The sequence below is a fragment of the Camelus ferus genome, chromosome 22 (assembly GCF_009834535.1).
Source record: "Camelus ferus isolate YT-003-E chromosome 22, BCGSAC_Cfer_1.0, whole genome shotgun sequence".
NCBI classification, from domain to species: Eukaryota; Metazoa; Chordata; class Mammalia; order Artiodactyla; family Camelidae; genus Camelus; species Camelus ferus.
In genome coordinates this window covers 22,363,307-22,387,703 of record NC_045717.1, presented here as the reverse complement: position 1 = coordinate 22,387,703, position 24,397 = coordinate 22,363,307, and the positions used below count along the sequence as shown (strand labels likewise).

The following is a 24,397-nucleotide window of genomic DNA, read 5'->3' as shown; positions in this document are numbered from 1 at the left end:
CACTTAGCGTGGCGGACTCCGCGAGACCTTCCAGTCATGGCGGGGGGCGGGGCTGTGGCGCGCCCTGCCGTGAATAATTTAAAGGGGCCGCGCCTGCGGCAATGGGCTGAACGCTAGCGGAGTTGGCGCAGTGTGGACCCCGGCTGCGGGCCCCTGGGTGAGTCTGGGTTTCCTTCGCCCCCGCAGAGGCGGTCGTTCAAGGGTCATTAGCGAGCCCTTGGCTTTACCAAGATCTGTCCTCCGCCGATTCCCGGTAGCTCTCGACTTTGACGCTTCCATCTCCCCAGCTCCCGGCAGGTGTTTTCGCACCGGTATCCAGGTGTGCCCGAAGGTAGAAGGGGACTAGTACCCCGCGGGTAACTAGGTAACGTCTCAAAGGCCCAGTAACTCCCCCAAATTTCCATTAATACTCTAATGGCGAGAGAAACAGCCTCAGCCTCCCAGAAAGTCTCAGTAATATTCCAGCATTCTTCAGTATCATGCTTGAAAGACTCTAGGGACATGCCCACCCAGCGCCTGGTTTTCCCAGTAATAGCCCTATATTCCTCAGAATCTCTTAACTTTACAGTGACACCCCCCCCCCACCCCCGGGAATTACAGCGTCCCTGGTTGTCTCCCAGCAATGGCGCCAGCATGGTTCCCAGAGACCCAGTGATGCTCCGCACCATCCGAGACCCCATAACTTTACTATTACGTGACAGTAAATCTACAGCATCAACCAGTAACACCTTGAGGACCCACCCTACTCCGAGCGCCCCAGGGTCTTTCTGAGACCGTGGCATTGCCCTACGATCCCTTGTGCTGGAGCTCCCTGCAGCACTCTCGCGTGCCCCCGACCCTAGGTCTCTCCGGAGCCAGGCTTGGGCCGGGAGCCAGGCATCTCCTCGACCCCATGACTCGTGAGCCCAGTTTTCCTGGGGTGGGGCATCCAGTCATCGCAGGGGTTGCGGGGGTGTGGCCTAGGAGTCCGTGGTCCAGGACTGATGAATCCCGCAGAGGCTGGGGAGGCGGCCACGTGCTGGAGGGAGTCAAACCCTTCAGGGACTTGTTCGCTGTCTGGTGACAGTGGGTGTCCAGCCGCCTGCCCTTTGGTCCCAGGGTTGGGTAGGCAAGTGGAACATCTGGTCGGCCCGGTGCGTAGGTAGAGGAGCCTCGCGGGGAGCCCAGGACCCACCTCACTCCTTAGTCCGGGCCCCAGGTCAATCTACCCCACCCCTCTGGTCCAAAGAGCACCCCCAGCCGTCCCCCCACCCTGCAGAGAAGCTGCCCCCGCAGCCGGCACGAAGGGGGCAGGGCTTGTGCTAAGGGGCGGGGCTTGCAGCAGGGGAGGGGCGGGCCCAGGGAGATGACTCGCTACGGGTTCCTCCCGCTTCTTATTCTCCAGGACTCCGGACTACCAGAATTGTCGCTCAGCCTGAAGCAACTAATGGAGGCCCCGCTGCAAACAGGAATGGTAAGAGTTGGGGTTTGTGCGGAGCCGCGGGGACTACAACTCCCGACGTGCTCAGCGCGCATGAACACCGTCCCGCGCGAACCAGAATGCGTCTGTTCAGGCGGAACTACGTTTCCCGGCGTGCGCTGCGGGCCGCCGAGCCCTTAGAAAGAGTTGTGCCCCACCGGAGAGAGCAGCGCTGGCCCGTTTTGCAGATGCAGACATCGAGGCCCGAGCGGGCTGTGACTTCGGGGGCGGACTTGGCTCGGCGGGAAGGGGTCCAGGGCGTCCCGGCCCCCGAGGAAGGCTTGGCGGGACGAGGATGTGATGCGCAGCCAGTACCGTTCGTCCCGCAGGTGCTGGGCGTGATGATCGGGGCTGGAGTTGTGGTGCTGGTCACGGCCGTGCTCATCCTCCTGCTGGTGCGGAGGCTTCGAGTACCGAGTGAGGACCCGGAGGGCCTTCTGGGGAGGCTGAGGGGTGGGGATCTGCTGGAGACTGCGCGCAGCGTCCGGGTCTCTGGCCGTGCGGAGTGTGCGTAGAACTCAGAATACCCCTCTCTGCACTTACTCCCCAGAAACCCCAGCCCCGGATGGCCCGCGGTATCGGTTCCGGAAGAGAGACAAAGTGCTTTTCTATGGCCGGAAGATTATGCGGAAGGTAAGTCTGGGACCGCATGGGGCTCCCGCTGGCCACGCAGAGGCCCTGCCCTTTCCTTAGTTACACTTCTTAGTAAGCGCGCCCTCCTCCTTGATCAAGGGCCTTTGGATATGCACCCTCTCTTCCCTAGGGTCTGAAATGGCAGTTGACGCATCTCCCCACCCCACCCTTAATCCTCCCAGGTGTCACAATCCACTTCTTCCCTGGTGGACGCCTCCGTCTCCACCACTTCGCGGCCACGCATGAAGAAGAAACTTAAGATGCTCAACATTGCCAAGAAGTAAGGATGTGCTGGGTGTACGTGGTGCTGGGGGCTATGTCTGGGGCTTTTTGAGTGATCAACCCACACCCCCACACTGAAGGGTGTATCTTCTTTGAACTCTACGGACTGTCTTAGGAGTCGTCCCACATTAGAGGGACTATTCCAGAGTTCTGCACCAGACAGGCTGCCTCTGTCCCCTGAGGGCTTTCTCAGAAAGTGATGTTCCCCTACCACTGGGTTATCTGTGAGTTATTTAATTCCTGATCACTATCTCGGATGTCTCTTTGGACACTTAGGAGTCAAATCTGGGGTCTCCCCATGTGAGAGGATTTATGCCAGGGTGTCTCACTGGGGCTATCTCAGGGTGTTTCTGTGACCTGCTCGAGGAGCTGTCCCTCGGGGTTATCTCAAGGATCTCTCTCCATCAGAAAGCATCTCTCTATGTCACCTCCCTTGGAGTTCTTCCCACACTAAGGAGGCTGTGTCTGGGGTTTCTGTTCCCCAGTAGTTATCTCAAGAATCTTTTTGCAGGGGAGGGTGTAGCTCAAGTGATAGAGTCCATGCTTAGCATGCACAAGGTCCTGGGTTCCATCCCCAGTACTTCCTCTAAAAATAAATAAACCCAATTACCTCCCCCCTTGCCAAAATTAAGTAATTAAATAATACAATAATTAAACACACACACACACAAAAGAATCTCCTTGCAGATCTTTTTAAGTTGAGAGCTGACTCTGGGGTCTCCTGACGTCATAGGGTCTGCTTGAAGATCTGTCTCAAGTTCTCCTCACACTGAGGGGCCACGTCACAGCTGTCCACCACCAGCAGGTGTGTGCAGTCACACCGTTCTGTATGACTTGAGTAGAAAGAGGAGCTGGATTTTCTATGATCCATTGAGGGTCTACATCTCGTATCTCTCCACCTTGTGGGGACCATCTCCATGTCTGTACACCTTCGAGGAGCTACCCTGGTGTCGTCATGGCCTTGAGAGGGCTATCTCAGCTCTCTCTGACCTGGGCAAGGGGCTAGCCCAAGGACCTCCCTGATCAGAAGGGGAGCCATCTCTGGATTCCTCTATAACATGGAGTTTAACTCAGGGGTCTGCTCATACTGGACAGTCTCCCTCAGGCATCCTGTGACCAGTGGATGGACTGTCTCAATATTAACTGTGACTTGGGGGAGGAGCTCCCCCAGGCCCATGATTAGCTGAGGGGCTGTACCTGGATTCTCCACATGTACCAAGGGCTATCTCAGGCGTCTCTGTAACCATCAGAGGGGCTGTCTCAGGGTTGTCTGAGACTTGGAAGGAAAGGCCATCTGAGCAATCTTTGCAAAGAGCATAGAGGCTGTGTCTGGGGTCTCCTGATTGAATGGAAGCTCCCCCGGAGGTCTGCCTACATGAGGGAGGCTCTATCAGGAGCCTAGTCTATGATTGCTAGACAGGCTATCTTTAGGGTCCCATGGCAAAACAGAGGTGCTTTTTCTGGGATCTGCCCCTATCTTGGAAGCTATGTCAGGGTTCTGCCTAACTAGAGGGTCCAACTAAGGAACCTGTGACTAGTAGAGGGTGATCTCAGGGTTTTACATCAAGGGTCAGAAAGTTTTTTCTTTATAGGACCGCATCTTGGGCTTTGCAGGCTGCATACAATGCTGCTGCAACTACTCAGCGCTGATGTTGTAGCCACAGATGACATGTAAATGAATGAATGTAGCGGAGTGCCAATAAAACTTTATTTACAAAAAGAGGTTGCGGGCCTGATTTGACTGGCTGTCCAGAGTTTGCTGCTGACCCCTGTTCTAGAGACCCCGGGGGAGGGCTCTGTGGGGGTCTCATGTCTGCCTGAGCTCTCTCCCTGCTCCCCACCCCCGCACCCCTCTCCTCCCACCAGGATCCTGCGCATCCAGAAAGAGGCGCCAACGCTGCAGCGGAAGGAGCCGCCACCCTCCGTGCTGGAGGCTGACCTGACGGAGGGTGACCTGGCCAACTCCCACCTGCCCTCCGAGGTGCTCTACATGCTGAAGAACGTCCGGTCAGTGTCAGGGCGCAGGCGGGGGCAGGGGTGCTGCAGAGCTGGGGCTGTCCTGACCTGCATCTCCCCTCTCCCCTCTCCCTGTCCGGCAGGGTGCTGGGCCACTTCGAGAAGCCGCTCTTCCTGGAGCTCTGCCGGCACATGGTCTTCCAGCGTCTCGGCCAGGGTGACTACGTCTTCCGGCCCGGCCAGCCCGACGCCAGCATCTACGTGGTGCAGGACGGGCTGCTGGAGCTCTGTCTGCCGGGACCTGTGAGTGGGCCGCCCCTGGGGACCCTGCGGGTGACGGGTGCTGGGGATGGGCACTGCTTTTGGTCAGCAGGGTTGGTGGTCTTTTGAGATGAGCCGGCAGGAGTCAGGATGGATGCCCAAGGGCGTGTGGGGTGGTGTACACAGTCAGTAGTTGGGGTTAGCGATGGCTAGGAAGTGAATGCTGGTCAGAAGGTTCCCTGGGGTCGGGGGGTCAGCCATCACTGGGGTGAGTGAGAATGAGGACCAGGGGCGTGATCAGGGGGTGGAAAGTGAGTTGGCAGGGCAGAGGTAGCGCTGATCAGTGGCCGCCCCCGTGTCTCAGGATGGGAAGGAGTGTGTGGTGAAGGAAGTGGTTCCTGGGGACAGTGTCAACAGCCTTCTAAGCATCCTGGATGTCATCACCGTGAGTGACCACTATGGAGGGGAGTGGGGAGGCAGGAGAGGAGGACACACTCTGAGGGCCCCAATCTCTGACGCATCCGTGATGCTGCCAGTGGTCCCTCAATGCACTGGCATCAGGAAAGGTTGGGGGAGCCGTGAGGGGGCTCACAGCCCCTGACCTTCATTCTCGTCACAACCCCTGTGCCCCCAGGGCCACCAGCACCCCCAGCGTACTGTGTCCGCCCGAGCGGCCCGAGATTCCACGGTGCTGCGGCTGCCGGTGGAGGCCTTCTCAGCCGTCTTCACCAAGTACCCCGAGAGCTTGGTGCGAGTGGTGCAGGTCAGTGGCCGTCCACTTCCTTCCACCAACCCTTGCCCATCACAGCCTCCTGTGGGCTGGGACCCAGCCGTCCATGGGCCCTCAAGCTGTGTTTATCGGCCCTGAGCAGCCAGCCCTCCCTGGCTCCCCTGACTCCTCCCATCAGCTCCCTCCGCCCTGTCTCCCCTGGCTTCTGCCACCTGATTGTGGCTTTCTCCCCAGCTCCTCGGGCCCTGCCCAGCCCCTTACTACTCCCCAACTTGACCTTCACTCCATCTCCTTCTCCCTCTCTGTGGCCCCACCCCGTTAATGCTAGGTCCCAACTTTCTCCTGAGGCTCACACTCTTTCTCCCCTGCCCCTCCTCTGCCAACCACGCCCCCGCAGATCATCATGGTGAGGTTGCAGCGGGTCACTTTCCTGGCGCTTCACAACTACCTGGGTCTGACCAACGAGCTCTTCAGCCATGTGAGTTGCGGGGAGGGCACCCGGGCTGGCATGGAGTGTGGTGCCTGGTGCCTGCCTCCCAGGACACGCTGCCAGGATCCTCTCTGCCTCCAGGAGATCCAGCCTCTGCGCCTCTTCCCCAGCCCGGGCCTCCCATCCCGCACCAGCCCAGTGCGTGGCTCCAAGCGGGTGGCCAGCACCTCAGCTACTGAGGAGCCAAGGGAGACCCCTGGCCGGCCACCTGACCCCACTGGTGCTCCACTGCCCGGACCTGCAGGTACCCAGGATGACCCCTCCCTGGCCCCCAGGAACCCTAGGCTGGCCCAGCCCACTGTCCCAGGAAGCCCAGCCTCTGCCCCCAGTCCCTTTCTTAGCTCCTCTGAGACTCGCACCTGACCTGCCCAGCCTCCCAGGGACCCCTTAGCTAGGTACCCAGGTCTGACTCCTGTCTGGTCCCCCAGGACCCCTGGCCTCAGTTCCATGGGTCCGTTGGAATCGCTTCTCCTAGTCCCCCACTCCCCAGGGATTCAGCTAACCCCTCCCCAGGCCCCCCTCAGCTCCGCAGCCCCTAATCCTAGCTCTAGACCTGAGGGCTCTGAGGGGAAGGAGCCTGAATACATGTCTCTCCCCAGGGGACCCAGTGAAGCCCACATCCCTGGAAGCCCCCTCAGCCCCCTTGCTAAGTCGCTGCATCTCCATGCCAGTGGACATCTCAGGTTTGGGGCACTGGGTCGAGAAGCGGGAGGCCATCGAGCTTCTGGGTTGAATGCGAAGGCTGCCAGCCTTCATTTTTCTTATCTGCAAAATGGGAACATTGGCAGCCCTTGTTCATGACTCTTTCTGCGGGTCCCCTTTGAGATGGTGCCCTCCCAACCATGGTGAGGAGGGTTCCGAGGGGGGCTGCAGTGACTGAGCAGTCACGTCTGTACAGACATGGTCTGTGGTACGCAGGTAGTGGCTGCTGAGACTCCGGCCACGGTCACTCTCATCTTTATTGCATTTATTGCCTCCTGCCCACCGCAGGCTTGCAGGGTGGCCCCCGCTCAGACTTCGACATGGCATATGAACGTGGCCGGATCTCCGTGTCCCTGCAGGAAGAGGCCTCAGGGGCACCCCAGGCAACCCCTGCTCGGGTGAGGCCTTGCCCACTCCCCCACCCCACCCCCACCCCCTCCTAGGACCCTGGCTTGGCCAAAGGTGGAGGTCCCCGAGGAGGAAGTGGGTGGTGGTCACAGGCTGTGTCCCACACAGACACCTACTCAGGAGCTCCGGGAGCAGCCGGCAGGCGCCTGTGAGTACAGCTACTGTGAGGATGAGTCGGCCACTGGCGGGTGCCCCTTCGGGCCCTACCAGGGCCGCCAAACAAGCAGCATCTTTGAGGCAGCAAAGCGGGAGCTGGCCAAGCTGATGCGGATTGAGGTAGGCAGCCAAGCAGGTCTGGGGGACCAGATTGGGGTGGGGAGGCCTGGCTGGGCCGGTCTCAACCCCCTTTCTTCCCCAGGACCCCTCCCTCCTGAATAGCCGAGTCTTGCTGCATCATGCCAAAGCCGGCACCATCATTGCCCGCCAAGGGGACCAGGTGAGGCTGACCCCTGACCTCTGTTATTTTGGGCAGGGAGTGTAATTAAGTTTATTTATTTATTTATTAATGCGGATTGAGCCCAGGACCTCATGCACACTAAGCAAGAGCTCTACCACTGAGCTACACCCTCCCCTGCCTCTCCCTCTAATTGTGCACCTCTGACCCAAGACCTGTCTGTCTGACCTCTGACCCTTGCCTTTTCACCCTACATGTAGACCTCTCGGTCTATGATTTCCAACCCCTTACCTTCGGATTCTGTGCCTCTGACTCCAGCCCTCCCACCCCATGTCCTCCGGGTCTATTGACCTTTCACCTCCAACTCCTGAACGCGTTACACTGGGACCTCCTCCCACCCCGTTTAACCCCTCTCACCTGCCCTGGCCTTTCCCGCAACCTCTGTTTTCTGCCCCTTCAACTCTGACAGACTCTGATGCTGTCTGTTTCTTGTTCTGGGTCCCTGCTGGGGTGGGTGCTCAGAAAATGGGTACAGATGAGAATCTGGACCTGGAGGCCATGAACCAGCCCCGCAAGCTGGATTTCAGTGCCTCCTGGCAGGACGCAGGAGGTGTAGGAGACTGAATCCCATGATCCCTCCATCCTCCATCCAGGGAAACTGAGGCCAGTCATGATGTCACAGTCCAGGAGCACAGAGGAGGAGGGCTAGGGAGGGAGCCAAGAGTTGAAATCCAGACTCTACCCCGACTCCCCATGTGACCTTGGGTGAATCATCTCGAAACTTCTCATCTTCCTCTCCTGGGGAATGGAGCTCATAGCAGTAACTACTCGCTAGAATTTGTGAGGATTAAAGAGGAAATAGTTCTGAGCTGCTAAGGTTTGCAAGGGTGACCAGCCAGCATAGGGCTGGGGCAGCGGCTCACAGCAGGGTGGGGTGGGTTTGGGGGACTCGGGGGTGACATGACTCAGGCATTGAGGCCGAAGCAGCTCCCCAGGCTTGGGGGAGGGAGGCCTGGGCTTGGAGGAGTGGGTAGGGATGTCCCCCTCTGTTAGCTGGCTGGGTCATTGCTTTATCACTTGATCGGTTGATTCAGTTGTCACCTCAAGCTACTTGTTGCAGTGGGGGCTCCTTTCTGCAGAGGAATTTTTGAGCTTTTTTTGGGGGGGGTTATTAGGTTTATTTATTTATGTATTTATTTAATGGGGGTACTGAAGATTGAACCCAGGACCTGGTGCATGCTAAGCACGCACTCTCATCACTGAGCTCTACCTCCCCCACTGCAGAGGAAGTTTTGTGCCAGCCGTTTGAGGTTCTCGGAGGACTGGCTGAGGAAGTGTTGTCATGCCAGGGCTCTTAAAGGGGGCCCTGGGCCCTGCTTATCTGGGCGATTCTGCTGGGCTTAGCACATCCCAGCCCCAGCCCCAGCCCCAGCCCACTGCCAGACCAGGCTGCTCTGTGGCCGCTCTAGGCTCCTGGGGCCTTCAGGACTTTGTTAAGAACGTTCCTCTGCTGTGCCCCCTCTGAAACTTGACCCCAAGAGTTTCCAACCCTGGGCAGTTCTGCCCCCCAGGGGATGTTTGGCAAGGTCAAGACATTTTTGATTGACTTGGGAGGGTGGTACCAGCATCTCATGGGGCCAGGGATGCAAGAATGTAGAGGCCAGCCCCCCACAACAGAATTGTCCAGTCCTAAATGTCAACAGTGCCAAGGTTGAGGAACCCTACTCTACACAAACGTTTCCCAAAGTGTATTTCATGGAACGCCTACATCACAAGGGATTTGGGTCAAATAGGTTTGGGAAACGCTGGCTCTCTTAATCCCTTCTCAGAAGCTCGCAGTGAACATCATTAGCACATTCAAGGTTCTGAGAAGTCCTGCAGCAAAGAAACACTCTTCTCAATGTGAGGACAGCCTGATGTTAGTCACTCCTGTTCATGTCCCAGATGCAGTCTGGAAATTCTGTCTTAGGAGGTTCTAGCATGTTTATTTGTCTCTTGGGGCTGTACCCTCCCAGGGGGTCCTTGCAGTGTTCTGGCGCTCACTGGGGCCATGTAGGATATCAGACAGGTTTGTGTGATGGATGAGGAAGGAATCTGTCTGTCTCTGGGAGTTTCAGTTCTTTATTTAAAAGTGTGGAACAGAGAGGTGTCCAGTGGGGCAGGCTAACCAGACGGGACAGGGGCACCCGCGAACTGAGCATCTGCTATGTCCCAGGCTCTGCTGGACAGATGTCCCGGACCCTGTGCTGCCTGTGGCACAGGCAGTAAACACCAGTGGGGTCCCTGCCTTAGGGAAGCTCACAGTTCTGACAGACATTACACTCAAAGGTTTACATAGATTGTTGTAAAATCACACTTGCTTCATGCTACAAGGAGATGTTCTCAGCTCTACAAGACTGTTCTAGGCAGGGCAGTGTCTCTGAGGAAGTGGCCTCCAGCGAAGGAGGAAGAATGAGGAGTAATTAATTAGGTGCAAGGGGAAGGAAAGAGCATTCTAGGCAGAGGGTGCAGGTTGTGCAAATATCCTGTGGTAGAGATAGTCCATTTCTAGGAAACGAGGAAATCAACAGGGATGGAAGGGAACTGGGAGCAAAGGAGATTTTTTTTTTTTTTTTTTTTGGTGATAGTTCTATTGAGACACAATTCACGTATTTTATACAATTTACCCATTTAAGGAGTACAACTCAGTGGGTTTTTTTCTTGGGTGTTGTTTTTTTTTTTTTTTTTTTGAGTAAAGGTAGATTTATTTAGAGAGATACATACTCCATAGGGAAAGTGCTGGCTGTTTCAGAAGGCAAGAGAAAGGCCACGGGGTTGGGTGTTTAAAGTAAAAGTAATTACACACTCCACAGATAGAGGGCAGTCCATCTCACTCAGAAGGGAGATCGGCCAACTCAGTGGCTTTTAGTATGTTCAGAGGTGCGCAGCGACCACTGTCAATTTTAGAACAGCATCTTGAAAAGCAACCCTATACCCTTAAGCCATCAATCTCCTACCTCCTGACCAGCCCCAGCCCTAAGCAACTACTGCTCTTACACATTTCTATAGATTTGCCCATTCGGGACATTTCATATAAATAGAATCCTACAACATGGGGCCTTTTGTGGCTGGGCGTCTTTCACTTAGTATGATGTTTCCAGGGTTCCTCCACGTCGTCAGTGCCTCATTCTGTTACAGCTGAGTACTATTCCATTGTGTGGACGGACCGCATTTTGTTTCTCCGTTCATCAGTTGAATGGACATTGAGTTATGTCCACCTTTTGGCTATTCTGTGTAATGCAGCCATGAACGTTTACGTACAAAGATCTGTGTGGACACGTTTTCATTTCCATTGGGTAGATACCTAGGAGTTGTATTGCTGGGTCATATGGCAACTCTATTTTTATTCATTTATTTATTTTTTATTGAAGTGTAGTTGATTTACAATGTGTTAGTTTCTTGTGTACAGCAAAATGAATGAGTTACATGTGTGTGTGTATATATATATATATATATATATATACTTTTTCATTATAGGTTATTACAAGACTTTTAATATAGTGCCATGTGCTTATAGTAGGACCTTGTTGTTTATCTATATTGTATATAGTAGTTTGTATCTGCTAATCCCAATCTCCTAATTTCCCCGTCCCCCTTTCCCCTTTGGTAACCGTAAGTTTGTTTCCTATGTCTGTGAGTCTGTTTTTTGTTCTGTAAATAAGTTCATTTGTGTCATTTTTTAGATTCCACATACAAGTGATGTCATACAATATTTGTCTTTCTCTGCCTGCCTTACTTCACTTAGCGTGATCATCTCTAGATCCATCCATGTTGCTACAAATGGCATGATTTCATTCTTTTTTATGTCACAGTAATATTCCATTGTGTATATACCACATCTTTATCCAGTCATCTGCCAACGGACATTTAGGTTCCTTCCGTGTCTTGGCTATTACAACTCTATTTTTAATTCCTTGAGGACTGTTTTAAATTTTTGCCAGACTGTTTCCCAGTGACTGCACCATTTTACACTCCCACCGGCAGTGTATAAAGATTCCAATTTCTTATATCCTCTCTGACACTTTTTGATTCTAGCCATCCTAGTGGGTGTGAAGTGGCTTCTCATTGTGGTTTTGGTTTGCATTTCCCCAGTGAGTATTGATGTTGAGTATCCTTTCACATGCTCCCTGGCCATTCATAGACATTCTTTGGAGACATGTCTATTCAGAGCCTTTATCCATTTTTTACTTGAGTTATTTGTCTTTTTATTACTGAGTTGTAAGAATTCTTTACATATTCTGGATACCAGACCCTCAGCAGATATATGATTTGCAAATATTTTCTCCTAGACTCTGTGGGCTGTCCTTTCACTTTCTTGATAGAGTCCTTTGAAGCTCAAATTTTTTACTTTTGATGTAGTCTATAGTTTATCTATTTTTCAGCTTGTTGCTTGTGTTTTTAGGGTCATATCCAAGAACCCATTGCCAAATTCAGGGTGACCAAGATTGACCCCTGTATTTTCTTCTGAGAGTTTTATAGTTTAAGCTCTCACATTCACGTCTTTGATCCTTTTTGATATGGCGTAAGGTGCGGATCCACCTTTATTCTTTTCTATGTGGCTATGCAGTTGCCCGGCACAAGCAAAGAGGATTTAAGCTCAGCTACGCTCCTGTGAGCCAGTCTTCGCAGCCTCTTGCTGGCTGTGTGGAATCCATGGGCCTTAATCTGGGCTGAGTTGGGTGATTGATTAGCAATGCCTGCTCTGGGTGCCCAATGGGAATCACATACTGCTCAGCTCAGTGCTAGGGAAAAGCTTCACTTCCTCCAGCTTTTCCTTCCTTAACCTTTCCTATGAAGTGTATTGACCTGAACTGTGGGCGGGGTGTTGCCCCTGAGCCTACCTCCTGGCCCTTGCCCCGCAGGATGTGAGCCTGCACTTCGTGCTCTGGGGCTGCCTGCACGTCTACCAGCGCATGATAGACAAGGCCGAGGACGTCTGCCTGTTCGTGGCACAGCCTGGAGAGCTGGTGGGCCAGCTGGCGGTACTCACCGGCGAGCCCCTCATCTTCACGCTGCGAGCCCAGCGCGACTGCACCTTTCTGCGGATCTCCAAGTCCGACTTCTATGAGTACGACTGGGCCCGATGTTGGGGTGGGAGTGATGCTCAGAGGGCCCTGACCAACTCCATCCTGCCTTGAGTGAGGCCATCCCTCTGAATACCCAACATCTAGGGCAGCTTTGAGCCCTTCCTGGCCCACCTTCAGGCCATCACCGCCCTCTCCACTCCCTAAGGGCTGTTCCAGGGCGCTCCTGGCCCATGTACACCCACCTCTTCGCCTACAGGATCATGCGTGCCCAGCCCAGTGTGGTGCTGAGCGCCGCGCACACCGTAGCCGCGAGGATGTCGCCCTTTGTGCGCCAGATGGACTTTGCCATTGACTGGACGGCAGTGGAGGCGGGACGCGCACTATACAGGTGCAGCCCCCGCCTCCACCTCGCCCCTCGGGCCTCGTCTACCACGGCCCCTACTGTCTGACCCGCGCCCCCACCCCAGGCAGGGCGACCGCTCCGACTGCACTTACATCGTGCTCAATGGGCGGCTGCGCAGTGTTATCCAGCGTGGCAGCGGCAAGAAGGAGCTGGTGGGCGAGTATGGCCGCGGGGATCTCATAGGAGTGGTGAGCGCGGCCCCATTCACTAAGCTCTGACTTCTCCCAGTCCGGTTTCCCCCACCCTCAACTTACACGCCACCCCGAGTAATCTGATGGGGTAGTGAGCGCGCCCTCCCCTACCTCTGACCTTTCACCATCCACTTTCTCCAGCTCCTTTCCATGGGGCTGGGGTGGGAGTAGGGGTGGTGGGGACAACCTCATCAGGATGGTGGGTCTGATCTGACTCCGTTCCCAGACCTCTCTCCATCAGAAGAGGGACCTTGCTCGGTGCGGATCATTGCCCTCTCCCTTTCCCTAGAGCCCTGAGATGGGTAGTGAGGCTTAGTTCTCTCCACCCCCATCTCTGGGGACTCTCTGAGTAGGACAGTACCGCCTCCTCTCTGCACCCACGGTCGTCCTCCCCCTTACCTATCAGCCTCCTGGCCCAAGCAGCCCTGATCATGCACGCAATCCCCTAGGTGGAGGCACTGACAAGGCAGCCACGCGCCACGACGGTGCACGCGGTGCGTGACACGGAGCTGGCCAAACTCCCCGAGGGCACCCTAGGCCACATCAAACGTCGGTACCCGCAGGTGCAGTTCACTGGGTTGTGGGCTGTTTTCCTAATTGGGGCGGGATAGATGGCAGTGGGGGCGGGGCCCCAGAGGAGGCAAGGCCTAAAGTGTAGAAAGGCGGTTCGGATGCGGGTGGAGACTTAGGGAGGTTGTGAAGCCTCTGAGTGAGAGCGAGGCTCGGGATGTGGCCCAGATAACGGGGACCCAGGCGACATGGTGGAGGAGGGAAAGGTGGCACTCGCCCAGTTGCTCCTCCAGTGTCACTGGACCACCGGCCTCCAACGCCGCAGGTCGTGACCCGCCTCATCCATCTGCTGAGCCAGAAAATTCTGGGGAATTTGCAGCAGCTGCAAGGACCCTTCCCAGGTGAGAGCCTGCTGGCGCCCGGGAATGCTGGGGGTTGTAGTCCAACAGCCTAGCTGGTGCTGAGAGAGGGAGCCATGAGCCTAGGGCATCCTGGGAAATGGAGTCCAGCGTGTATACTACGCCCTGGGCGGGGCTTGAAGCAGGAAGTAGGTGGGTGTCTGAGTTCCGGTGCATGCGCGCGGGTGGAGTTCGGGTTGGCTCCAAGTCCTAGCTCCAGGGCGTGCTTATTCTTGGAATCCAAAATATAAGTCGTGCTGAGAGGCCGAGTCTTTAGGGAAGAGCTTGGCTCTGGGTGTCAGGCCTTGCCGGGAGATGGAGGCCTAAAGTGCTTGGGGAAATATAGTCTATGGGATGATGTTTGGGGGCCCAGGGCATGTTGGGAAGTGGCTTCGTAGGTTACTGGCGTGTGGGAGTTGTGGTTCCCAGTTCCGGCGAGTAGGGCAGGTGTGGGTCCCTTCCCAGGGCATGCTAGTTTCCATCAGCTAGGATACACTGGGAAACAGATTCGAAGTGTACAGAAATATACGGACCTGAGGGTCCACATTATGGCGACCTGACCCTGGACCAGCCCAGCAACCTCTACTCCTTTTTTCCCATCGGCCCCGCCACCGGGATCCCCAGCGTAGGGGCGGGGGTGAGCCATGGCCAAGAACTGCCCCCACACCCAGGGTCTTCCCGGACAGATTTTCCCTCCAGTCCTGCGCCAGGCGCACAAATACCCATTCAACCCCACCTGGCTGCCAGGGCCAACCTTGGTGTGGTTCTGTGGCAGCTGTAGGGGCAGGGACTTTAAGATCTCAGACTCTTTAGAACTTTTCTGTAGATGCTCTACAGAAAAGGAAGTTTCCTGTGAGCACCTAGTCAGTCCATGCCTAGCGCTGTGCAGGACACAGGGATGGGAGAGTTTAGAGACAAACAAGGGCCCTAGGGAAGATTACAGCAAGCAAGACCTAGTTTTTAAAATACGAAGAAAGAATACAATGTCTGATTAGTACTGTGAAGAAAACAAAAGAGGATCTTGATGGTATGTGACTTGCAGGCGGAGGGAGGCTTTTCTGAGGACAATGAGCTGAGACTTGATAAATGAGATGGGGCCAGACACTGAAGAGAACTCTGATGGCTCAGCCTACGGGGTTTGGTGGTATTGAAATGCTTCAAGGAGGAAAGTGAGTGAGGGGGAGGATGGGCGCAAGGGCTGGAGGCCAAAGGCATTTGAGCGTATTCATACTGTTATGGGAAGAGTTGGAGGGGAGGAAGCAGTGAGAGTCCAGTCAAGAGATGGGAGTGGGTGGCTTGGTTTGAGGTGTCAGTGGAGGAGCTGGGAAGCAGTAGATGGGTCAAAAACGTATTTATTTCTGTCTAGTTTTGCATTCAGATCCCTTCCATGGACAGAGGTACCAAGGTCAGAATGGGGTAAGGGCCCAGATGGGTCCGCAGAGGCAGAGTGGAAGACAGGAATGGTTGTAGAATTGTGTAAGGGAGCTCATTGAGGAGATTGGGCCAGAACCAAAGGTCAGATGGCCTGGTCTTATCAAGGATAGTGGTTGAGGCTGTGGGCCCAGGATTGAGGCCAGGACCTTCACTATGGCATCACTAAGCCTCAGCTGAGGGACCAGGGGCAGGGATTTCTGTGAAGATGGAGAGTCGACCTTTCCAGACACAGGACTGCCCAGCAAATACCATCCTTTGGGGTCTCAGCAGGCTCGGGACTGGGTGTCCCCCCTCACTCGGAACTCACCAACCCAGCCAGCAATCTGGCAACGGTGGCAGTGCTGCCCGTGTGTGCCGAGGTGCCCATGGTGGCCTTCATGCTGGAGCTGCAGCATGCTCTGCAAGCCATTGGTCAGTCTGGGACTGGGCGTGGGCAAAGACAGGACTTTGTGGTCTGTGTGTGGGAAGGTGCATGTTGGGGGAGAGTGTTGGCCAATGAATGGAGATGCCTGGGTGGCTTGGGTCGGGGTGAGGGGCTGGAACAGGGTCATGGGAGCAGAGTGGGTGGTATTCTTTTCTGGGAGAGGTCTCCAGCTCTGTTGACCTGGGTTCCTAAACCCCCTTCCTCCCCCATCCCCAGGCCCCACACTCCTCCTCAACAGTGACATCATCCGGGCACGCCTGGGAGCCTCTGCACTGGACAGGTGTGTGCTGGCGGTGCAAGAGGGTGCAGGGTGGCAGTGGGGGGGGGGTGCGCTCATGAGGGATGAGCTTGAAGGCTAGAAGTCTTTCACCTTATTCCAGTCCACATTGTGAAACAAGGAACGTGTGCCTTAGCCATCTGGTCATTGGGGAGGCGGGGAGACCATGGGGTGAATCCAGGGTACAGACATATTAGGAGGGCTTGGATGTCTAAGTCCCCCTCCCCACAGCAATGGAGCTGCATGGTCTCTGGGGACATGGGACCCTTGATCAGCCCCTGGATGATACTCCCCACACCCCACCCCTAGCATCCAAGAATTCCGGCTGTCAGGGTGGCTGGCGCAGCAGGAGGACACGCACCGCATAGTGCTCTACCAGACCGACGCATCGCTGACACCCTGGACCGTGCGCTGCCTGCGCCAGGCCGACTGCATCCTCATCGTCGGCCTGGGCGACCAGGAGCCCACGCTGGGCCAGGTCTGGAGACCATGCACAGTGACCCCATCCCCAGGACGCCACTCCCTGCCTTCCCAGTGCCTGCTCCGGGCCACATGCACCCTCAGCCGGTGGGGCTAGGTGACCAGGTGTGGGGAGCAGGGAGGAAGCCACCAGCGTTGGTGACTTGCGTCCTCCGCTCCCTGGCAGCTGGAGCAGATGCTAGAGAACACGGCGGTACGTGCCCTCAAGCAGCTGGTCCTGCTGCACCGTGAGGAGGGCCTGGGCCCCACACGCACCGTGGAGTGGCTCAACATGCGCAGCTGGTGCTCGGGACACCTGCATCTGCGCTGTCCGCGCCGCCTCTTCTCTCGCCGCAGCCCGGCCAAGCTGGTGAGGGGCCCTCTACCCAAGGGGCGTGGCTGAGGGACCAGCGGGGTTGGGGCAGGGACAGGTCCTGATGCCGCCTGCTAAGCCCTCATCCTCATGGGCCGCGTCTCTGTCTCCTCTCAAACCAGCACGAGCTTTATGAGAAGGTTTTCTCCAGGCGCGCAGACAAACACAGCGACTTCTCCCGCCTGGCGCGGGTGCTCACAGGCAACACCATCGCCCTGGTGCTGGGCGGGGGCGGGGCCAGGTGAGGGGTGGAGTCAGCACTGGCTAGGGCGGGGCCAGGATACCTGAGGGGTGGAGCTTCCTCCCCGGGCATAGAGGTGGGGCGGGCATAGAGGTGGGGCTGGCACCAGGTCCATGCTTGAGGGGGAGATGGGAGAAGATCCCTGGAGGTGGGGCTTAGGATATCCCCAGTGAGTCATTGGGGCTCCTCCCCCTCGCAGGGGCTGCTCACACATCGGGGTGCTGAAGGCATTAGAGGAGGCGGGGGTCCCTGTTGACCTGGTGGGCGGCACGTCTATCGGCTCCTTCATAGGAGCCCTGTATGCCGAGGAGCGAAGCGCCAGCCGCACGAAGCAGCGGGCCCGGGAGTGGGCCAAGGTGTGTGTTGCAAGGAGGGGATCCCCCACCCCAGGAACACCCTGAAACTTGATCCCAGAGGGGCTGCTGGGCTTCTCCTGACCCTTCCTGACTTAAGCTGTGAACCCCACCTGGATTCAAATAGACAGAGATACCTCCAGGACCTTGGATGACCCTCTGTGACTTCCTGGCTAGTGATCCTGGTCCCTAGCTCCCATCTGGAACAATCAGGACCCTTAGGGACACCTAGGTCAGTGACCCCAAGGGACTCCTGTTTGACCCCAGCTGGCCCCCTTGCCCCTAGAGCATGACTTCAGTGCTGGAGCCCGTGCTGGACCTCACCTACCCTGTCACCTCTATGTTCACGGGGTCGGCCTTCAACCGCAGCGTCCACCGTGTCTTCCAGGACAAGCAGATTGAGGTGCACCCATCCCCCCCATGCCCCCCCACCCCTCCCCCACAGGAGTCCCCACTCCTCCTGGACCTTGGTCCCTGTCCCTGCAGGACCTGTGGCTGCCATACTTCAACGTGACCACGGACATCACTGCCTCGGCCATGCGTGTCCACAAAGATGGTGGGTGCCCCCCAGCCGAACCCACCACAACCACAGTGGCCGTGTGGGAAGTGGGTACGGGGGTGGGGGCAGCCGAGCACCTGGGACACTGTTAACATGAGTGACCCTCCGTCCTGGCCTTGATTGATTGGCGAGCACTAACCACCACCCACTAATGCCCCAGAGGCCCCAGGTATGTCTGTCCTCGGGGGGGGCCAGGAGACTCGTCGGGTGCCTCACCCCCTCACACCGTCCCCGCAGGCTGCGTGTGGCGCTACGTCCGGGCCAGCGCCTCCTACTGCCCCTACCTGCCCCCACTCTGCGACCCCAGGGACGGGCACCTGCTGGTGGACGGGTGCTACGTCAACAACGTGCCAGGTCAGCGAGCCCACCGGGCTGGCAGGGCCTCCGAGTGTGTCTGAGTGTGCCTGTGCGTGTCTGTGTCTGTGTGTCCCGCCGGGCAGGCTCCCTGTGGCGATACGTGCGTGCCAGCATGACTCTCTCGGGCTACCTGCCGCCACTGTGCGACCCCAAGGACGGGCACCTCCTCATGGACGGCGGCTACATCAACAACCTGCCAGGCAAGTAGCCGCCCACTCGCCCCGAGCCCGGACACCCGGGCGGACACGTAGTGGGCACGTGGGTGTGGACACCCAAGGACAGGAAGGTGTGCAGGTGAGGGACGCACCCACGTGCAGCCATAGATACACACACACGGCGAGGAGCACACAGCTAGCGGGGGTCACTTCTGGGCATGTTCGCCAGCTACCTGTGCTCACACACACATTCTCACCGATGCTCATCTGGCAGGTGTGATCAGATGCACGTGCACAGACAAACACAGGAGTTGATGACATACGGCATGTGTCCTCACACGCCAGGCTCTCTGCCCACCCCACACACACCCTCAGACTTGTATGTGTGGGCACATGCAGACAGGTGGGGCTCCTCCATGACTTTTAAGCTTTCTTTCCCATCCGTGGACTTGAAGCGTGTAGATGAGAGGCCAGGAGTATTGCAAATTAAAATGCCACACACCCAGAAGTGTACAAACACAAGTACACTGCACAAACAAGCATACGCTGGCTACACAGATGCTCACAGTCTCGCAGACCAGGGACCAGCAAGCTACACCCCACATGAGAAGCCCAGCCCCCTGCCTGATGTTGTAAATAAACTCCTACACAGCCACACCCAGTCACTTCCCCTCTGTCTGTGGCTGCATCTGTGCGGCAGAGTTGAGAGGTTGCAACACAGACCACACTGCCTGCAAAGCCGAAGTTATTTTTCCTCTGGCCCTTTTTAGAAAGTTTGCCAGCTCCCACCACTGGTGTCTTGTGCAGATACCAACACTAACACAACCACATGCACATGAGCAGGTTTATACAGAAACTCACAGGCGGACAGGCACACGTGGATGCACAGGAAACACACAGGCATTGATCTAGGTACACGTGGACTGAAAGGAATAGTTAGGCCTGGGTGTGTGCACAAAGGTGTAGCACACCTGGAGGTGGGTGTGTTCACAAACGTACAGACAGGAGGTGCACACACCTGACAGGCATGCGTACAGCACACACACACACACACACACACACGCACACACACACACACAGGCACACACACAGATCAGCTTGTGAGGGAGATGGGCAAAGTCTGACGGAAACTCAGGTGTCTTTGGGGGCTGGACTTGGCTGTAGGACCCTGTCCACATCCCTCCAGGCTCCCCTAGACCCACCCCAGGGACCCTCAGGAGGGCACACGGACACACAAACATGGACCCACGGCTACAGCACCCTCCTCACTGGGCCATCACCCCCCCTTCTGTCCTGCTCCTGTCACAGTCTCAAGGTCTCTCTCTCCACCTGGATTCTCTCTCCTTCCATATCTCTGGCCATAGATATCTCCTCCTCACCCACAAACCTCCGTTGCTCCCTCTGGTCCCCTGAGTGTCTCTCTGCGGCTCTGTCTCTTGTGTCTTTATTCCTACGTCTCCTTGTCAGTTTCCTCACACCTCATCTCCCTGCATCTCTGAGCCTCTGTCTGTTTCTGTGACTTTCATCCCTTCATCTCTGTCTCCTGGCATCCTTACTACTCTTTGTCTCTCTGCATCTCTCTCCTTCCATGCCTCTGTCCCCTATGTGTCTGACCTTGGTCTCTTTCCCCAGTGGCTTTGTCCCTCTCCCTTCTCCATTCCCCTGGTCCTGCTTCCCCAGACCTAAAAACAATGCAGGCATCTGACCCCACCCCCTCCACACCCTTTGTATGCTGGCATGTTGTTCGCGTGGGTTTTTTTTTTTGCATGACCACGTGCATGATGGTGCTTGTGGGACTGGGTTGAACTTCCCTGCCCGAGTCCTGGTGGGGAGCAGCCCGCTGACCCCCTGGCCCCACAGCGGACATCGCCCGCAGCATGGGTGCCAAGACGGTCATTGCCATTGACGTGGGGAGCCAGGACGAGACGGACCTCAGCACCTACGGGGACAGCCTGTCTGGCTGGTGGCTGCTGTGGAAGCGGCTGAACCCCTGGGCAGACAAGATCAAGGTTCCAGACATGGCTGAAATCCAGTCTCGCCTGGCCTATGTGTCCTGCGTGCGGCAGCTGGAGGTGGTGAAGTCCAGCTCCTACTGCGAGTACCTGCGCCCGCCCATTGACTGCTTCAAGACCATGGACTTCGGGAAGTTCGACCAGATCTATGTGAGCGGGTGGGAGCGACTCGCTGCCAGTGTGGTGGGCCGGCAAAGCTTTACTACTGAGAGCCCAGAGCAACACGAGGGAAAGGAGTCTAGGGCTTCATTTGGGTTCTGTAGGGAATAGAACGGTAATCAATTAGTGATGTTTGCAGTGAGTGTGGCAAGGGGGTGAGGCTGCGCATGTGCTGTGTATGAACTAAGTTTCTCATTATGTGCCAGCTGCACTGCCTGAAGCACCGTGTAGATTTCCAATGCCCTTTCCAATGTTGCTGGGATTGAGAACCATGATCAGTTAGTAATGTCTGCCATGAGTCTGGGATATACTTGGACAGAGCCGCATATAATGTGCCACTGACCCAGAAAAATGTGTCCATACCAGCTGAAAAAGATCAGTAGCTGCTGCCCAGAGCCCTGAGTAAAGACGTCCGGTGCTCTTTCTGGGCTCACTGGGAAGGCGTGCCGTGATGGCTTAGCGGTGTCTGTGATGGGTGTGGGAGACAGTGACACTGACTTGTGTACTGCTCATTTGCAGACCTTGAAATAAGCTTGTGCTGTCATTTGGTACTTGGCACACTGCATGGGGCTGAGGGGGAAAGAATGGGTAAAGATTGATCGGTAATGTCTAGCAGGGGCACAGGCTAGGAGACATGGAGGTGAGTGTGCTACAAGTGAATGACTCTGAAATAGGTTTAGCCTCAAATGCCAGCTCCCCCAAAGCGTCAGGCCTTTGAAGGGCTAGGGAAGGGGCAGACAGGTTGGAGATAAGCAGAGAGGACAGGGGAGAGGAGAATATCCCTGGGGGCTGGGAAGTGTGTGCAGACATGACCCCAGCCCTCTCGTTTCATGCAGGATGTGGGCTACCAGTATGGGAAGGCCGTGTTTGGGGGCTGGAGCCGGGGCGACATCATTGAAAAGATGCTCACGGACCGGCGATCTGCTGACCTTAATGAGAGCCGCCGTGCAGACGTAAGCCTGTGACCTCCTCCTCCTCCTGCGATGGGGCCACTCTGACCACAGATTCCCCCAGTCCACTCTGGGTCTCCCGCAAACCTCAGTTGACCACAGACCTCCCTGGGTTTCACTGAGCCCCTCAGACCAGAGCCCTCTCCTGCCAGAATCTCTGAGCCCACAGGACACTGCCAGCCCCCAACACTTCAGGCCCCTGCAGACCCCTGAGAGCTTCCCGCACCCCTCCCTACCCCACCCCACAGGTGCTCGCCTTCCCCAGCTCCGGCTTCACCGACTTGGCAGAGATCGTGTCCCGGATCGAACCCCCCACGAGCTATGTTTCAGATGGCTGTGCTGATGGTGAGGGGCCGAGGGCATCCCCAGGACAGAGGGGCTGGGCCTGGGGTCAGCATCCGTGGATGGAGATGTCAGACCAGCCTGAGCCCCTTCCACCTCACCCCCCAATTCCAGGGGAGGAGTCAGATTGCCTAACGGAGTACGAGGAAGACGCGGGACCCGACTGCTCGCGGGACGAAGGGGGCTCTCCCGAGGGCGCGAGCCCCAGCACTGCCTCTGAGATGGTGAGAGCAGGTGGCCTGGAGCCCCCAGGAGGTGGGAAGACAAGGCTGATGCGTGCTGAGTGACGTGACATGTGCCGGTGTCCTGGGCTGTGTGACACCCATGTTGGGGGTCTCTCTTGTCCCCGCAGGAGGAGGAGAAGTCGATTCTCAGGCACCGGCGCTGTCTGCCGCAGGACCCTCCCAGCTCAGCTACGGATGCCTGAGGACCTCGAGAGTGGTCCTCTCCTGGGCTGGACTAAGGGTGGGCCCTGTGGGGATGATTCACTCCCTCTCTGCCTGCTGCTATGCCTATGACCCCTTGGGTCCTCCGTGACCTCCAGCCCCCAGGGCCCACACACTGGACTGCCCTGTCCCCCAGGGGATGGGCAGCGCTGCACTGATAACCTTTGACCAGTTACTCCAATAAACCTTTCCCTCTCGGAAGTGGCCTTATGTCATCTTTGGGTTCAGAGGGTACCTCACTCCACCTTCCGTGCTCAGGACAGCTGAGGCTAGGGCCTGAAACAGCCTTGAGCTTGTCGCGATGTCCCAGCCTTGGGCTGAGCTTCCCCCACTGTGAGTGGCCATCCTGGAATTCACCTGTAGCCCCACTCGTTGCAGGCTCCAGGCCACAGGGCCTCCAGATGCTGGGTGCACCCCCCCAGGGATCACAGAGGCCCATTCTGGCACCCCTCATTTTCTATACTAGGTTCCCTCAGCCTCTGCCCCTCGACTGTGCAGGTCCTACTGTGTGCAGGCGCTCCATATTTTCGGTAAGTTCCTACCACACATGCTCCTAGGCTTGGTTCCTGAAAGACACTCCATACACACACCCACATATGGGTGCCCTGGTCTCAGAACTTTACTCTGAGTCTCCTAGACATTCCCCTACTGTGTGCTCAGCTGAGGGCACAGAGTGAAGCAGTCCCCACTGTGTGCTGAGACCTGACCCCAGGGGCCCTCACTCACTGTCCTGGCATCTTGGTTAAGACCTTAGACTGTGGAGCCAAGCTCCCTGGGGTAGAATCCCAGCCTGGCCTCTTACCAGTGGCCTCAGGTTCGTTACTGAGCCCCTGAGCCTCAGTGACACCACCTGTGAAGTGAGGCTGCTCATAGTACCTGCCTCATCAGGTGCTACTGTTACCAGACTCTACCTGGGCCTCTTGGGGCTCCCAGCCATTGTCCCTACTGTGTGCTCCAGGTCACCACCCCCACCGCCATATGCTGGACCCAGAGTGGGGATGTGGCAAAGAGTGGGCTCATTCATAAGACTATCTTGAGGGCAGCAGAGAGCCCTGGAGGATTTTTTTTCAGCTGTGTGTTTTATAAAATGTACATGGCATAAAGGTTATCATTTTAACCATCTTTAAGCGTACAGTTCAGTGGCACTACATACGTTTCTGTTGTGCAACCATCATCACCATCCATCCCCAGAAGTTTCTCACCTTCCCAAACTCAAACTCTGTCCCTGTTAAATGCTAACTCCCAACCGCACTCTCAGCCCCTGGTTTGTCTCTATGAATTTGATCCTTCCTCAGATCTCACATGAGTGGAATCATACAGTATTTGTCCTTTTGTGTTGGTCAGGCTTATTTCACTGAGCACCATGTCCTCAGGGTTCATCCATGTGGTAGCAGGTGTCAGAATGTCCTTCCTTTCTGAAGGCTGAGTAATAGTCCATTGTAAGGATGGAGCACGTCATTTTTATCCACTTATCTGTCAGGGGCACATGGGTGGTTTCTACTTTTTGGCTATTGTGAATTATGCTGCTTTGGACACAGGTGTACAAATACCCCTGCTTTCAATTCCTTTAGGTACATAAGAGGTGGGCTTGCTGGATAGTATGGTAATTCTGTGTTCAACTTTCTGAGAAACCGCCAAACTCTTGCCCCCAGTGGCTGAACCACTTTGTGCTCTCGGGGTGGCCAGGGAAGGCTTTTGAGCAGAGGAGAGAATAGTCAGATCTGTTTCTGGAAGCGGATGGACTGGAGGGAGCAGAGGTTGGAGGCCAGAGATCAGGGAGAGATGACGAGGCCCAAATTAGGACAGTGGACACAGAGACGGTGGGGAGGGGACAGTGCCCAAGAAACGTGTGCGAGAAAACTCAGCAGAACATAGAGACGGATGCACGATGGGGGAAGAGACACAGAGGAGGATGAGGGGATCTTGGCATAGGTGACTGGGGAGGGGCATCTCTACCTTGACGGGGGTGAGGG

General features: G+C 56.3%; 1 protein-coding gene across 8 annotated transcripts; it reads left to right on the top strand.

The window, feature by feature from the left end:
- Positions 1-57: 57 nt before the first annotated feature.
- Positions 58-22,625, top strand: PNPLA6 (patatin like phospholipase domain containing 6). 8 transcript variants are annotated; one of them, XM_032466234.1, is made up of 34 exons: positions 58-157; positions 1,385-1,453; positions 1,789-1,876; positions 2,010-2,092; positions 2,275-2,372; positions 4,241-4,381; positions 4,474-4,633; positions 4,956-5,036; positions 5,226-5,354; positions 5,719-5,799; positions 5,893-6,055; positions 6,411-6,494; positions 6,802-6,911; positions 7,030-7,197; positions 7,280-7,357; positions 12,217-12,422; positions 12,638-12,769; positions 12,849-12,972; positions 13,425-13,538; positions 13,811-13,886; positions 15,585-15,728; positions 15,958-16,021; positions 16,328-16,496; positions 16,665-16,847; positions 16,973-17,091; positions 17,291-17,447; positions 17,731-17,847; positions 17,931-18,000; positions 18,444-18,560; positions 20,376-20,677; positions 21,523-21,639; positions 21,885-21,981; positions 22,093-22,202; positions 22,331-22,625. In XM_032466234.1, the coding sequence occupies exons 2-34, from the start codon at positions 1,427-1,429 to the stop codon at positions 22,403-22,405; spliced, it is 3,984 nt and encodes a 1,327-aa protein (XP_032322125.1). In that variant the 5' UTR covers positions 58-157; positions 1,385-1,426; the 3' UTR covers positions 22,406-22,625. The 8 variants fall into 8 exon arrangements, with proteins under 8 accessions (XP_032322125.1, XP_032322124.1, XP_032322122.1 ...); XM_032466233.1 differs by having other exon boundaries at positions 1,648-1,876; XM_032466231.1 differs by lacking the exon at positions 58-157 and having other exon boundaries at positions 15,588-15,728.
- Positions 22,626-24,397: the final 1,772 nt, after the last annotated feature.

Coding starts and splice junctions, on each gene's coding strand:
- PNPLA6 (XM_032466230.1), top strand. CDS start 1,540: ATGCGTCTGTTCAGGCGGAACTACGTTTCCCGGCGTGCGCTGCGGGCC. Junction 1,877..2,009: donor GCGGAGGCTTCGAGTACCGA/GTGAGGACCCGG, acceptor CTTACTCCCCAG/AAACCCCAGCCCCGGATGGC. Junction 16,848..16,972: donor GCCGCAGCCCGGCCAAGCTG/GTGAGGGGCCCT, acceptor CTCTCAAACCAG/CACGAGCTTTATGAGAAGGT.